The sequence below is a fragment of the Poecilia formosa genome, unplaced genomic scaffold (genome assembly GCF_000485575.1).
Source record: "Poecilia formosa unplaced genomic scaffold, Poecilia_formosa-5.1.2 Scaffold80, whole genome shotgun sequence".
Classification (NCBI taxonomy): domain Eukaryota; kingdom Metazoa; phylum Chordata; class Actinopteri; order Cyprinodontiformes; family Poeciliidae; genus Poecilia; species Poecilia formosa.
The window spans coordinates 216,264-232,693 of record NW_006800019.1 but is presented as its reverse complement, the minus strand read 5'-3'; the positions used below and the strand labels follow the sequence as shown (position 1 = coordinate 232,693).

The window sequence follows — 16,430 nt, the reverse complement described above, 5'->3', positions numbered from 1 at the left end:
TGTAGATATTTTAAAAATATATGGTCGATGTCCGTACTGCTGTTGTGTCCAACTGAACTTACTCAACAGTCACATATCTATTTAATTTGGGAGGAAACTATATTTCTATATTGATATATTTTGATAGAAATCTTGGAGTATTTGCCGTGTAACACATTTTGTGCAATCCCCAGTTTATCCTGTGCAGATAAAACTGCAAGAAAAACTTCTTGTTCTCCAGCTTCATAAATTTGGCACTGTGCATTTAACATCGTAAAGTACATTGAGTTCCAGCTCTCAGCTATCTGTCTGGGAAACACACACTATCTTCTCCACAGGAGCAGTAGCAATTGGATGTCCTGAATGTTGCTAAAGGTTGTTAATAAATGACATCATTGCTTAATTTCCGTACTTGGCCATGTAAATGTAATGGATGATGTGGGAGAGAAGACTAGTACAATTATAGAGACACAAACTTGGTAAAAGCTCTAAGCATGCTAAGAATTCCAAGCAAACTTTCAGATGACTGGTGTTTTAGTGTCACATCTCTCTGTTCTTTATCTGGTGTTGAGATTGTCAAAAACGTTCCAAAAAAAAAAAAAAACTCTGACACGTTATGTTTTTTTTTTTTTTAAAGCTTTTATTTTTAGGGTGTTAGTTCAGTTTTCAGAGGTTTTGTATGGTTTTTAATCTTTTGAGTCACCTCAGGTAGAATTTGATTAAGTTACAGCTTTGATGTGTGGGTGTTGAAGCTCTCCTGATATGCCTGAAACTTGTTTGAGGGCTGGGCCTTGTGTGGATGGAGAAGGACCCTCATCAGAACCCAGTGGTAGATAAAATGGCTCTCCGTAAGTCTTATACTATATCACAACATCTTGCAAAATTTGCCATTTGTTCCTTTTTTTGAAAGGAAAGTCTGAATGCTACAGAGTAGATCACGTGACACAAAGAGAAATGAAGCCGCACGCATCGATATACTGTCTGTTTCACTGCTGAAGTCACTGTATGGGGTGAAAATTATTTGCAATGCTATGCACATGAAAGCACAATTATATGTATTTGTTCCGTTGTCTAGCTGATAGTGGATGCACATCTCATAGCTGTGCCCGAGTTAATCGCAAACAATAGGATGCCTGCAGGTACTTCACGCTGCAGTGGATTCTGTTATATTGAAAGGTACCTGTGCCATCACTAAATTGCAGTGGTCTGAGAGCAAGATGCTGTAACAGAAAGAGAGAAAGAAAAAAAGATAACGTGGTGAGAAAATGCAAAACAGAACCAAATGCAATTAGCATGAGAGAATATCTGGCCCGTTGTCATGACAAAGAAAATATTTCACATGTTTTGGCTCTGCATAATGTTTCAGAAAATGACCGAAGCCTGGCTCCCAGTTTTGTTGGCATGCTTTGAACATTGAAAGTTTGTCTCCATACCTTAACATTTCCTTGGTGTATTGTATCGAGCTTACACAAAAAGAAAAGTTTAAACGTAGAGCAGCATATTGTAACTATGTTAACACAACAATCATACAGTGAAGATTCATTCTTGCACTTTTACATTGTAAACTTGCCTTTACATCTTAGCCAATAAAAAATGTTGCAGCCTATACCAAAAGCTCCAGAACAAATTTAATAGTATTCTCATTCTGAATAAATAAATATATTTAAAAAAAATTTTGATTCATGGTTAGAGTTAAAATTCAAGCACTTATGAAAGGCCCCTTATATACGCAGCAACTTCATTCACTGATACCTTGGCCTGTCTGAGCCCACACACAGATACCTAGGATTGGATTAGGACGTTCCTTGTTCCAACTATTTGCAAGGTAAATGTGAAGCAAATTAGCTATTATGACGCAGAACTAATAGGCTTAAACAGTGAAAAAGATGAGTAGCTTAAGTACAACGGGCGTTGTGTTAAAGACTTCTTAAAAAGTAAACACAACCCCTAGTGGGAAAATCAGTCAGCTTTGCCAGTTGTACTCAATGACCAGGGTAATTACTGTTGGCGAAACAAGCTAATAGCAGTTTATATGTCTACAGTTAAGGCTTTCAAACATTGAAGAAGGAGGTCTATTTAATGAGATACAACCTGTCAGAAACGTAAATGAATAGCTCATTACCACTGTAATATGTTTGAAATACATATGTTGGTTTAGTGTTTGAGAAACATCTATCATTGCTTTATAAGATTCTGTCCTAAGGGGATCTCCCTGTTTACTTTTACAATTTTAAACAGAGACTGTTTTTTATTTTTGAAAATGTAATATGAATTTATAGGAGGATGTTTTGTGATTCTTTGTTGTGACAAAACGCAATTAAAAACCTCTAACCCATTTTGTACTGTTTTAAAATGTATTGACTGTGTGGCGGTAATTGGAAAAACAAAGTAATTAGTGAGGAGTTAAAGTTGGAATTTCTAGTTGTCCACAAGCAGGAAAAGCATTGGTAGCAATATGAGCTACAGATGACATTGCATTATATTCAAACACTAACTGAATAGTTAAAAACATATTTATGTGATGTACCCAGGAAAAATGCAATGAAATGCAAATTGCCAGAAACAAATAAAATGTTTATTACTGCACCTACCTCTTTGTTTTAATTGTTTTAATATATGTTGAATTTTGAGGTCAGTGTTGTGAGGAACCCTTTTCCTTGTAAAAATTAATTATGAATTTAGGGGATCTTGATGTAGATTTTTTCCTAGTAGGGGTTTGGTAATCTTTACTTTGAACATGCATCACAAATGGATAGAAATTTTGTCTTTTCTCGTTTTTTTCTAAGTAACACTAAATTTCTCTCTGCTGCTGTACTATTTTGAAGGTCTTGGTTCTGTTGTATTATTTGGAAAACAATTCACTATAGAGGTTCTTGTTTATAAAAGTCTTAGGACCACTGGGAGTAATTGTGGAGAGCTCGAAGGTAAAGTAAGAGGTGTCAGTGCTGTGGAAAACACATGTGTTTGGTCTGCTCTGTTTCCCAGATTCCTTCACATCTCCTGGAGCCCTCCGTCACACTTCTGTGTCTGGGGTTTATTTCTGGCTGGCGGTGGAAATGAGTGACTCAGTGTTTAGACATGAGCTGTTTGGATAAATTGGGCCACGTGTGTCACAGATCCTGCAAGTAAAAGCTTGTCCTGCTGCGCCCTCAGAAGTGCGATGTCCTGGACACGTTATATTTCACTGGGACCCGCTCATGAATCAGCTCACGGAGCGTCCTAATCTATTTCACTAAGTTTTATTACGAATGTGTTTACTGCTAATCAGTGTAATGGACTCAACTAATAGCACTTGAATGTGTGTTTAACTTATATATTCTGTGGGCCTTGAGAGATGACAGGGCTCTCATAGGGACGGTGGTTGTAACATTGAATTATAAAACCTATTCAACATCCTGACAGGAGCCAACCTTATCTTACGAGGAGTAACATCTATGCCTTCTTTTATGCGTTAGATTTGTTATGCAGCATGGCTTTATAAAGTATTTATCAAGGCTTTATAAGACACTAAAATTCTAATCAGTTCTGGAGCCACCTCCAGCAGCATGTTGTCGAAAGCTCTCTGTTCTGAGGCCTGGGTGAGCCTTGCAGCAATCTGAGTTCTGCTAGAACTATTCCTTATGGATCAGTTAATATGAGACTCCATATCTCCTTTTGAAATCAATGCCACTGCTAAAAATCAAAGGGATTTCATGGCTTCTCAGAACTCCAGTTCTCGATAGAAATCGAAGGCATTGGGACTTAATGTTTATTCGGCATCCTATGATTAAAGTGTAAGAACTATAGAGTTCTGCAGCAGACAGATGTGACTCTTTCCTACTTAAAAATATGAGCTGGAGTTTTCTTACTTGGTGGTAAGCCTTTCTCACTGTACCTCAAGCATATTATACTTCGCATTAATATACAGTGTAACATTAGATAGTTTACAGCTCTACATTATGTCAAGGCTGGCCGTGGCTGGGAACACGGATGAAGGGGAATGTTATGGTCAGCATCGGGTCAAAAACACTGTCAGCTTAGGGTTGGCGGGAAGCCAGCCTCTGATACGTGTCTGCTTCGAATGTTAATGGATTAACGCTTACCACACATCCAGCCAGGCCAGGGAAACTCAAGATGACTTTTAACGTGAAAGGCCGCCCGTAAGTCGCCATTGTAAATTCAGTGACACATGCTGTCTGTACAGGCTTGTCCAGTCAGGAGGGTTTTTCCTTCCACGGGGCAGGAGTTGTGTGATGGGGGAGCAGGTGGGCTCTGTGTTGGCTGACCTTACCTCCAAGTCTCAAGTAGATATGATCAGTGTGCTGGCAGCAGTGGCTCTTAGAGTGTGTAGTCTAATGTACCCCACCTGAAACATAGACATTGGGTTGAATGATTGTCCCAAGGGACTGAGTTTAGCAAGGAACCACAAACCTAAACCTTGACATCAGCTCCTCAGATGTACCAACAGCAAGCCCATGCTAAGTGAATTTACGTACAAAATAAACATGCAGGTCTTTGTGTTTTTACTGCCACTTAGATGAATGCTCATTTGACTACAATACATGGAACATACGAAACTTAGCACGACTCCCACCCTAGTAACAACAAAGTGCTTCTAATACTATCATCAGTTTGTGTTTTATATATACAGAATTATTCAGTAATTTATGAGGAGTTAAGGGCATACCCTGGGTCTCCTAGTTTGTTGTGGATGGTTTTTTACAGACTTTTACATTGTCAGATACAAGTCTGACATAGTTACTGTAACATTTTGGGTAATTTTTGGATGGATTTCAGAAGTTATGCTGTTCTTTTGGAGAAGAAAATGAAATGCTTAAATACATAGTGCTGCACTGTGGAGCAGCTGTTAGTACTGTTCCCTCGTTGGCCAGGATCTTTCTGCATGGAGTTTTCACATTCTTTTTGAGACCTCCAATTTCCTTCCGTAGTCCAGAAAGCATGCATGTCAGATAAACTACCCACTCCAGATTGTCTTTAACTATGAATATGTGTGTTTGTTGTGAGTCTTTGAGATGGACTAGCAAACAGTTAAGGGTAATCCCCCATCTCTTGCCAATTGTGTGTTAAAGGGATCCACTATTAGATGAACATGTTGACCTAAATATGGTGTAATTTTCCTATAAACTAAAAAATGTGTGATCCGTAAAAACCCATAATAACTGCAAAAACTGAATATATTTTGTTATATTTTTCACCTATGGAGGTCGATAACGCACTGATGTCCATTCTGTAATGGAATCTACAGATTAACTCAGGAAGGCTAACTTTTCCTAAGCTGATTTTTATTGTATTGCGTTTAACTGGTGTAAATTTAGACAATGACACACTGCATCGCTGTTGGCTGTAATTAAAAAAAAAGAATTGTGAGAAGAGTCTGCATTTTTTCCCACATTTAAAAAAAAAGAACACGGTGGGAAAGAGCCGAATACAACTGTCAAAGAACTCACATTTGTGCTCGCAACATTTCTCTCCAGAACACTTTGAGTCATTTGTACGAGCAAAATTGATGAAGGATCTAACAGATGGTTGTTACCCTCGCAAGCTAAAACTAAATGCCATGCCAACAGTTTTTATCCATAAGCACCCCCGTCACCCTCACTGGCCAGGTAAACATCAGAGACGGGCAATAATTGAAGCTCTTTTAAATATTAAGGAAGCTATTGCTAGTCCACTGAATGTAAAACCATGGACCCAACACCAGACCAAAGACCAGGCCATAAACAGGTGCTAACGGACTGAGGACCAGACCCGACACAGAGCATGTCAGCCACTTATTGGATCACACAGTCCAACCAGAGGTACAAGTCATTCATCATTTCCTTCACAAAGATGAAGTTGGCAGCAGCAGCACAAACATCAGCTTCCTCAGCCAAGTCTTTTCTCTTTCTCTGTTTGATCTTCTTCATCTTCAGTACCTCTTGTGATTTCTACATTGCCATAAATTTCAACGTACTCTGGTTCAAATTGAAAAGGCTTAACGGCATTACTTATTGCTGTTTTGGCTCAACGAAAGAGTAATCAGACCTAGCATGCGTCATTTACCCAGAATGCACTACTACATAAGCAACATGGTAATGTCCATCTGACAATATTTTATTTAAATTTAGATAAACCAAACAGCCTACAGTTTTTTTTACTGTATTGTTTTTTGGTTTTTTTACATCTAAAAAAAATATATTTAAAAGTAATTGTGGATCCCTTTAAAAACACCAAACACCCAGAAACACTGTAAAGAACAAGAAAATGGATGAATGTTTGGACAAATGCAAACATTAGGAAAATCTGCTCTCATGTGTGCAAGGTCTAACAACTTTAAAGTCAATATCTACTTATCAAACTACTAGAATCTAACACGAAAAAGAAACTTTTTTGAACAGGGGACCAAAACTGACTCTTGCCCAGAGGTCCACATCTTCCTGAATCCTGCCCTGCTCACACGCAGTGTTTAAAGCCTACGGTTTTAGCATTTTATAGTGCAACACAAGGCCATTATTTGACAGACTTTTCTCTTAACTGTTGTAAGCAAGCAACTTATGCTTGTCTAATGTGAATTCCCACATGGCAAAGAGAGCTGTCAAGACACTGTGCTGCGACAGCGTCAATTGCTATGTGTAATTTAGCAGCAGGGGACAATGAGCTAATCTTGCAGAAGAGCTTATACTACCAATTTAAAATCAATAAAGATGCATTGGTTTTTTTTTAAAGACCTCCACTTGAGCTGTGCTGTAAATAAGAGCTTGGTTTGGAAGTTGTCTGCCCTCTGTGGAGGTAGAGGGGGTTGTGGCATTTAAATCCACTGACTGATTTAACTGCAAAGTTTCACACACATTTTGACAGTAATGTACCCTATTTTTCCTAATCATTTTGCTGTTGCACCGCAAGCAATTGGGTATAACAATGTCAATGGATGATTTCTGGTCCTGTATTGATAAAGTGAAGCTAAGAAAAAATCATTAGCTGCATGGTTTTAAATTGCGGAAAGAAAAACAAGTGACATGCCTGGGGGAAAAAAAACTTATGGTGTTGGAATTTGTAATCCAATTATCTTATTCTAGTAAATAAAGCACTGTAGTTTTCTATGATTTTCTGTCTCCAGCATCCACTGACTTACTTAATGCCTTCAATCTTTTTTTTTTTTTTGCTCTCTGTTCTGTGCAAATTAATTTATGGTCTAATTACAAGACAAGCCCCAAGATATGAAGGAACACAAATCACTGGTCCTTACCAGATGGCAGAAAAACGGCACAGGATAATTGAAAACCTCGAAGTGGATCAATATTTAGAAGCCCAAGGTTACACAGAGTGTGACACTACTATTAACATGGAAATATGATGCATTACATCCGCAGGCAAATTGGCTTCAGTTATTTGATGCTGAATGCGATCTTTCTGGGAATCTGTTTGTGCTGGTTCCCCAGTGGCCACAGTTCTAAGCAGGTACGTCTCCACCGACGTAGCTTCAAACACATGCGTGCAGCCATGTTGACGCTCCCGCATAACACTGCTCGGACAGTTGCAACGTGGCGCAGGTCTCAGAGTCTCCTTTATGACACAATGTGCCATGAAATCTTAAAGCCTCGTGGTGTCACAGACTATCTCTGCCCACCCAACCCCTCTCTAGCATTTACCTCTGGCCTGTTAAAAATGATATCAGCGCATGGAGGGCAAGCATTAGCATTTGCATTTTATTGGAAGCACAGAGATTTAGAGCGGAGGATATATCAGCTCTGAGCAGACAGAATTAGTTAACAATGCATTACCTGCCTTTTATGGTGGCTATAACTCTTACCCCCTGGTGGGGAGAGGAGATGAAGGGAGGAGTGTGGAGGAGGAGAGGAGAGGTTGGGAGGTGGAGGTGGAAGCACAGCCAGTAGAAGGTGGGTGTTGAGGGCTGTGTGGCGCACAAGAGGGGGACATTTCGAAACTCGAGGCTTTGTCTGTGGTGCTTTACTGCACATTAAGTGTGATCGCCACACAAATTAGAGCATCACTTTGCAATCACCTTCACACAGATCAGTGCTCGGCGCTGAGGGGTGATGAGCCGATTGTCACTGCAGACATTTTTATCTGCATGTAACAAGGGAGAGGAGACCCAGCTGGTTTGCAGCTGTGCTCACCCGATCACAGCAAAATCAAATTTCACACTACTTTGTACACATTTTCTCAATTCCTTGCTTTTTTTTCCCTCCTGCAACCAGCTGGATGTCATGAATCTTGCTTTATGCCCTTTTCTGCACCCTGATATGAGTTTGCATTATTGGCGTGAGTCCACATTTATCAGTTGGTTGTTTTAGTCGTATCCTTGAGCAAACTTTGACTCTGATTGGACCCACTGCGTCAATCCGTTGCCTCTCACCACAGCTGCACAGTAGCTCCCCCAGCACTCGTTTATTGTAATGTGCTGTGCAAGACGACCCCACCTCTGCTGTGGGCAATGCCCCGTGGAACTCATTTGCACCTAGAAGTTACTGGTCGGGGGAGTACGTTTGAAGTGCAAAGAGCCTGTTGCGAATAAATAAAAAAATTTACAGCAAGGCATAATCGCCACTCTAATAAAGAGGGTTTTCTCCAGGACACGCATGGGCCAAAAAAGGGGGAAAATGTTTTCGGTTTGCTGGTAGGAATTAAAAACACCAGGAGGTGGCAGAGTCAAAAAAAGATTGCATTCTTATGTCCAATATAGCCAGGACCTTTCAGACGGTTTGCATTACAACTTTCTCTACATAAAAATGCAATAATTTGTGAAGGATTTTTTTTTTCATTTATAATACCATCTTTTATTATTATTATTATTATCATTATTATTATTAGTATTAGTATTATTACGTACTCCCAGGCCACTCATACCATGACTGAGATCCACAGTGGCTTTTCCCTTAAAAAATCTACTGGCTTGAGTTTGTCAGCAGACAGTTCCAAGCTCCATAAAACAAGCCTGCTGCTCTCTGCCTTTGCCCAGCTTAATGGTCCCAGCGGCTGGATATTTACTAGTGACCTTTGCATTCCATTTGGAGAGTAAAAGCCTTTTTGCAGAGAAAATTCTATCAGCTTCAGCGTATTGTAGCAGCACTTGTAGTAGGTGTGCATCGGAATACCACAAAGAGCTGCAGTCCAAGCCAGTTGCAAAAAAAAAAAAGAAAGAAAGAAAGAAAGAAAGGAGATAGATTAAAAATAATAAACCCTGCAGGTCAGGCGAGTCTTGCAAAACAAAATTAATAGGAGACACTGGTGAGGTTCAACACAAATTGGTATTTTTTTCTTTTCTCCTATATTAAAAGGAAGTTAATTCAGGTTAGGAAGTCACTTTGTAGTTTGGCGTTTGTGAAAACGATTTGGAAATTCAGCTGCTTCACACGTTACGGCGTCCAAGTTTTCCTTGTGCTCAGCTTGGTATTCAGGCTGTGTTATTTTCCCTCACTGACTGGTATTTTTGCGATGCTCCATCACTGCCTTGGAACCGACCATGCATGAACCATAACGACCAGCCGGTTCACATCCGACCTTCACCGTGAGTCACACTCCATCTCCTTCTCCACTCATTTCTCCACATTAATCTTAGAGACAATTTCAGAAGAAAAAAAAACAGCAAACAGGAGCAGGCTGACTTTCAGTTTATCTTTTTTTTTTATAAACTGAAAGTCAGCCTGCTCCTGTTTGCTGTTTTTTATGCCACGCAGAAAATTTTGCTTAAAGAGTTTCTTGTTTGTGTGGGTTAAAGGAAACGAGAAGATACTTCCACTGCTGTGTCTAAGCAAGCTCTAATTTGAGAGCTACTTTAGGTTTTCGAGCTGAGAAAATAAGATGTCTTCTGGAGGCGCCACTGGCTGCATCTGACAGCGCCATCTGCTGAGTGAGATCAGCTAGTGCACTTGAAATCATAAAGAAAGAATGTCAATCTCTGGCGCGTCAAAATACGCTGGACTCCAAATAGGTGCATGTCGCCACATGCATTGGTATGACGGATTGCTGTAAAGTCAACGGCACAAGACAAGCGATTTTCCGCTGTCACTACATGGTCATGCAGGAGGATTGAATGCTGCAAGTCAATCTCTGTATAAAGTCTGTTGGGTTTCCTTAGATAGAAACTTTTTAAACTACTTTGAATAATTAATTGAGCTTGCTGTACTGTTTCATAACTACAATTAATTGTACTGTATATGATTGAATTGCCTGTTTTGTTTGTAAAGTGCTTTGAAATGACATTTGTTGTGAGTAGAAGCTATATAAATAAACTGATTTGAATTAGGTTGAAATTTCTCCATTTCCACTCTTCTTTAAAACTATGAAATCTTAATTTAATGTAAAAAAAAAAAAAGAAGAGAATTTTGAAGCACTGAGAACACCCAGTCTTTCTCCTTAGTCTGGGCATTATACTCCAAACAATGTCATTAGTTCATCATGTGTGGCTTAACATAAAGAAAGTGCTGGTTATGGTCCAGATCCTGAATACTTTGGTGAGAGTTAATTGTTGAAACACTGAATTTAGCTGCAGTTTTTTTTTTTGTAAATCTTCCTCAGAGTCTAATGAGTTTTACTTCACAAATCCCTCAACACCATGTTGCATTTCTTCTTGGATACAATTCCTTTAGTAACTTTTTGTGGTTTATCCTCTCTGTAGGGTGTAAATCTCTACAGTCAGATCAGTATTGTTTGTAATATTTTAGGCATTGACATATTTTAAGCTAATGTAATATTCTTTAAAAAGTTTGTCAGTTTTAAACTGAAAATCAGCACATTTAAAAACAAGCTCTTGAAGTAGTTTTGATCCACACCTCAATTTTACCGTTACTGAAACAAATCACTGGTTCGTTATTCTAATTTATTAAGATGCACCTGTAAGCTGCCATGTAGTTCTTTGTCAAATCGAATTTAACCCACAGAACAAAAGCTTACCGACAGCAACTTCAACACTGAAAATGTTTATTAAAGGGTGCTACTATACACATACCGATATTTCACAAACGTTTACTTTTTTAAAAAAACGGCAAGAATGAAGAAGTTTTTGCGATTTGGGGAAAAATAAAAACAAAGAGAAAAATACAGTGAACTGCATGTATAAACAAGGGAATACAAACTCCTTTCCCTTACAAGGAAAATTATGTTGCAATAATCTAAACATTTGGTCCAAAATGTCCATGCTGGAGAAGAAAGAAAACTTTAACAGGCAACCAAACAGCATCAATTTAAAAAAAAAAAAAAATCTAACTGCTGGTTTTTAGCACCCAGTAGATAAAAATTGTTAACGCCTAATATGAAAGCATCCGACTTGCCCAAATATATGCCAATAGCATTAAAGACGTACTTCAACCAATCTCCATGTCTTCTCCAATTGGTAATGAGTCACCATAAAAAACAAAACATTCAGGGACCCTAACATTGATCTCAAAGTAGTTTACATTTAGCTGCCACTAGGTGGCGAACTCCAATAATGTCTGAACCATTTCAATTCTTGGATATGGTCAAGATTGTCCAACCATTAAATATTTTCTCAACTTGAGACTTCAGCTGGAGGAAAAGAAAAGGTAAAATAAATCAAAAGTGAGTAAAATGTTTTATTGTACTTTATCAGATAATAGTGTAACAAAATTAAAAATCACATGAGGATAACTGGAAACATAAGAAGGAGAAAAAATAAAGTCACTATGCAGAAAAAAAAAAGTTTCTTCAGACTTAGAAGCTGTATTTTGGTAGACATGACAAGAACAACAAAAAAGAAAACTCTCAAAAACTACATGATTAAAAACAGCTCTCAAAAAGGAAGCAATTATGCAGTCAAGAAAACACCCCAGTGGCAGCGTCACAAATATAAAAGCTAAGGTGGATTTAGTACGGGGAACATTGACCAGTAACAATTTATGTTTAGAATGGTAGTCAACAGGTAATACAGTTTGCACCATATCTCCGATGACAGCTTTTTTTTTTTAGAAGGATTCAGTCTTTTAAACTTACAGTTATGTATTCCTTACTGCTATAATCCCATCCTTTTTGTTCTAAAAACATATGCTAAGATAAAAAAAGTTCATCAAGACAAAGAACAGTAGAATCTTTCCCCAGTAGCAAATCACCCACAGCCACTACAGCTTCTCTTTAGGTGGAGCCCCCCTCCCACCCCCTCAGCAGTCTGGGGCCATTGTGCTCCGATGGGGACATGGATGGAGGAAACAACCGTGTCTGCCGTCTTTGTGTCATCACTGGACATGGTACAGGTGAAAGATGGGGGAGGTTTCAGGTGTGGGAAAAAAAAATGTCGGACTCAAGGTTGTCCCTGCAGTGGAGCTTTTCCTCTTGAGGCGAAGCCCTCACGCGCTGACGGCATCCTTCTCCTTCTTATCGCTGTCTTCATGCCAGGTCAGACGCTCCTCGTAGAAGGCTATGACGATCTGTGGGCACTTATGATTGGCCTCCTTGGCGAGCACGAGATCGGCCTCATCAGAATCTTTCCTGAAAGGGATGATTGTAAGTTATATACACTGTACCAGATCACCGTTATAATCACTAACGGTACATTTAAAATTATAGATGTGAAAGTTTTACTTCAGATCAATACATAAAGTGCCTCTGAATTTACAACATACGATTAACCTCAATACAACAACAAAAAGAGACACACACCATAACCATCAGATAAGGCCTTAGGCTCATGTTCTGAGATATTGCGTCAACATCTGTGCTGATAAGTGTGTATCAACCGTACTCTCCGATGAAGCCATTGGAGTCAACCCTACAAGAATCGAGTGTTTAAGTTCACATCCAAAATGTATGTTTCTTTACAAAGCTCTGAAGATCTTATTTTCCCCCCATCAACTATCACTTATAATGGAATAGTGTAGTAGAGACATCACCATGGAAACAGGACACGCCCAAGCATGAGTGAAAAGATGTACAACATGTAACACAACGAGTTAATATGCAGTCACATAAAGCTATATGAACTGGTTTACTGTTTATATAGATAGACAGCTATTTCATGCTAGTAATAACTAATGACATAGTAAGCTTCCCATGCCTTTACGCCTGCACACCAGAATTAAGTCTGCAAATAAAAAAAAACAAAAGGAAACCCTTAGGATCTTATCAATAATTAGGACACAACGCCACATCACAAGTTCTCTCAGAATAAATTTTTAGTAACGAAAGAACGATTAAAAAAGAATCTTTGGCCGTGAATTTGAATCAGTAGTTATTATTTCATTGCAGCAGATGCACTTAAGGTCAAACCCTTTGCTAAGAATTGCTAAGCTAGTCACTCCTTTTTGTTGGGATCAGGGATTTCATTCATACATATTGTGCTAATTCTCCAGTCACCCAAAGATTGCTTGAATGGCTTCACCAAGCAGAAACAAAATGGCCAAGACAGCAAGCTGTCTAATCAGACTGTTTAACTGCAAAATGCTTTTTTTTTTTTTTAAATGAATCCCAAAGGAATGGAGTGATCTTAACACAAAGGCTTCCAAAAAACATGGATAACATGATCAACAAAACTTACCATTTCATGAGAAACATCAAGTCTCCACATGAGTCAGTTGCTCCTATAATCTTCTCTGGCTCAAGCCCCCTCTCAAAGCCACGTGCAACAAGGATTTCATCCTGAAATTAAATAATACAGTTGAAATCCAGAGATATTAGAATTACTTGAATTTATGTTTTTTGGGAAAAAAACAAACAAAAACAAAATGGACTGACAAAGACGTTTTTTGTTTTGCATGACATTTGGATAAATGTTCAACTTAGATCGTAGTGCTATTCAAGGTAAGGCTTAACTGCAATTCAGAGGGGCAGTGTTATACGTTTTCCAGCCACATAGTGGCATTTTGTAGCACAATCAAGTAAATATGCTATAATCAGTTGTTATAAAAAATACTGTAACTGTAATGCCTTCAAATTGGACCTCCGTCTCTTTAAGAAACTTGTACAGACACTGGCCTTCAGGAAGTCATCACAACGTCACTCCTCTGTTAACCCTTTAACAACGTTTTTACCAGGTTTGCATGAAAAAGTAGCTGCTATAATGAACTTGGCTGCTGCTGGCTAGTTTGAAGGAGCTGAGTGGGAGCAGTCATGATGGAGGGGGAGCACTGTCAGGTGGAAAATTTGGTATTTGAAGGCGGCACTCAATTCCCTGCCCCCAAACATTTTTCACAGCTAAATGGTTGTCACAAGAGATTCAAGTATTTCTCAAACATGCATGAAAAAAAACACACACACAAAAAAAAAAAAAAAGTGGCAACACTCAAGGTGTGTTTTTGATGAGGGAACAACATTGTAACATGAAAAAAGTTGATCTTACACAACACTGTCCCTTTAAGAAGCTTTCCAGAACAAGTATGACTGCTAACATGTCAAATGGAATTATTTGAGTGACATAACTGGACCGTATGGTCCACTTCAAGATTTCACATCGAGAGACACACAAAAAATGATACCATACTGATCCGTTTGTAAATTTACATGAAGAATTAGAGTCAGTTAAATTAAGAGATGGCCAACCCATAAATCACAAACCTCTAAATGAAGAGATTAATTCAGAACAAAAAGCTACATTTGACAACCACAAAGGTGCCAATCCCACATATGCTAATGTATCAAATCAGGCTCAGCCTAAATGACCCAATATGTTACATTGATTTCTGTATATAAGATGTACTATATACCTCTTTCTTTTTCTTGGGCTTGCTACTACCCTCTTCATCATCATCAGAGCTCCTCTTCTTGGAGCTGCCGGATTCTTTGGAGCGCCCTGAGGGGCCAGTGGTGGATTTGCTGGCCCCGCTGCTTGGTGTAGCACTACCAGTACTTCCTTTCTTGTAGGTCTTCATGAACTCTGATATTAGCTCAGGACAGTCCAGATTTTTCTCTGGCTCCCATGTGTTGTGCTTGCTGCAAAATAAAACAGAAAATCAGTACTGGTAAGGGCTGTGATAGTATTTTTTATACCATTTCATAAACTGTCTCAAAAATCAAAACTACACATCATGTGAATTGCATTTCGTGTTTCTGGCCGTTTTTCTTGTTTGTTTGGTTTTTTGTTTACTTACTCCGAGTACCCTTTCCATTTCAGGTAGAACTCCACCCTGCCTTTCACCACCCTCCTGTCCAGCACTTTCTCCACAACATATTCTTCCTCGTCAGAGGATGAGGATTCTTCGTCGCGAGACTTTTTGCCCATGGCACTGTTCGGAGCTTAGCAACACGCTGTCTCAAGTCGTCGATACTTCCCTGTTCAAAAGGAAAATAAACAATTAGCAAAATGGAACTCGCATCGCATTAAAATACAAACAAACATATATTGTTGTAAAGTTATTTTAAAAAAACACCTCTAAATATAACACATGATGCACGAATGCATTCTTAGTCGACCGCTCAATACCCTCATTCTGTTATGATTTGCAAACGAAAGCGAGCGTTTCATTGTAGTTAGTTCAGTCTGCAACATGCTAAACATGGTGAAAACTCGATAAATTAAGAAGCCGAAATCGAGAAAAGTTATTTTTCTACCCCAAAACATACCTTCCTAAAAGAGAAATATGTCACATAGCATCAAGACATTAGCACATAAAGTGCACATTGAAACGAGGCATGATCCAGTCGTGAGCTAACCCAACCCGTGTTAGCTTGTCATATAGCCTGCAAGCTAGCATTTAAACAAACACGTTGACTTCAGACATCAAAATACAAATCTATACTTGCAACAGCATAAGTTATACTCATAAAGAACGTGTTTCTTACCGTCCGGGTGGAAGAAACAGGGTTTTTGAGCCCTTAACAGCAGCAAAGCACACCGTCTATTGTGAAGCAGCAGAAAGAGGCCAAACGCAAAGGCTACTTTAGCATCTAGCTTGGACACACATAAAGGTGCTGTGCGCAGAAAAAGCGCGCGTTAAGGCGCACAATGAACGTACCCGCCCCCTTTTCGATAACGTGTTCCCTTTTTATTTTTTCTTCTTGACGTATATTTGCAAAGTTCTATATAAAAATTGTTTTGTTTTTAGATACCATGCAGTTACATTTTTACCCTTATAATACATTGTTTATGTTGTGTTCGTCGTTTCATGGTCGAGTTTAATTTTATTTAAATGTCAATAATGCATCTCAGTATAAACTTTGCCTCTCTTTGACCATTTCCCAATGTCATTTCTTTCATTTGGTTACTCATATATAGACAGCAATTTTATTTCTTCACTTAAAAGAAAATAACAATGAAAGTGGTCATGGTGCAAGTTTAGTAGCACTGGATGGTTGCTGGGTCTATTTTGCATTCCCTCGTTTAATGTAGTGGTGTTCACATTGGACAATGTCCACGTATTCTGGATGTCCTTTGTGTTTATTGGAATTAAACAAGGGTCTTCTTAACTCTTTTGACCTATGTGGCCATTTACATCTTCCAACCGTTTATAGTGCATAAAAACTAAGTACGCTAAATCAATCTCGGAATAAAATCTGTAATTGTAATT

At 38.7% G+C, this 16,430-nt stretch overlaps 1 protein-coding gene across 1 annotated transcript; it reads right to left on the bottom strand.

Annotated features, from left to right (window-relative positions):
* Nucleotides 1–10,886: 10,886 nt before the first annotated feature.
* Nucleotides 10,887–15,863, bottom strand: cbx5 (chromobox homolog 5 (HP1 alpha homolog, Drosophila)). Its single transcript, XM_007556542.2, has 5 exons — nucleotides 15,706–15,863; nucleotides 15,015–15,195; nucleotides 14,631–14,856; nucleotides 13,466–13,566; nucleotides 10,887–12,420 (listed from the first exon to the last, which is right to left on the bottom strand). Exons 2-5 carry the CDS (start codon nucleotides 15,143–15,145, stop codon nucleotides 12,279–12,281), a joined length of 600 nt encoding a protein of 199 aa, XP_007556604.1. The 5' UTR covers nucleotides 15,146–15,195; nucleotides 15,706–15,863; the 3' UTR covers nucleotides 10,887–12,278.
* Between the last annotated feature and the right edge of the window lie 567 nt (nucleotides 15,864–16,430).

Coding starts and splice junctions, on each gene's coding strand:
- cbx5 (XM_007556542.2), bottom strand. CDS start 15,145: ATGGGCAAAAAGTCTCGCGACGAAGAATCCTCATCCTCTGACGAGGAA. Junction 13,567..14,630: donor AGCCCAAGAAAAAGAAAGAG/GTATATAGTACA, acceptor ATTTAATTTCAG/GATGAAATCCTTGTTGCACG. Junction 12,421..13,465: donor TTGATGTTTCTCATGAAATG/GTAAGTTTTGTT, acceptor CATCCCTTTCAG/GAAAGATTCTGATGAGGCCG.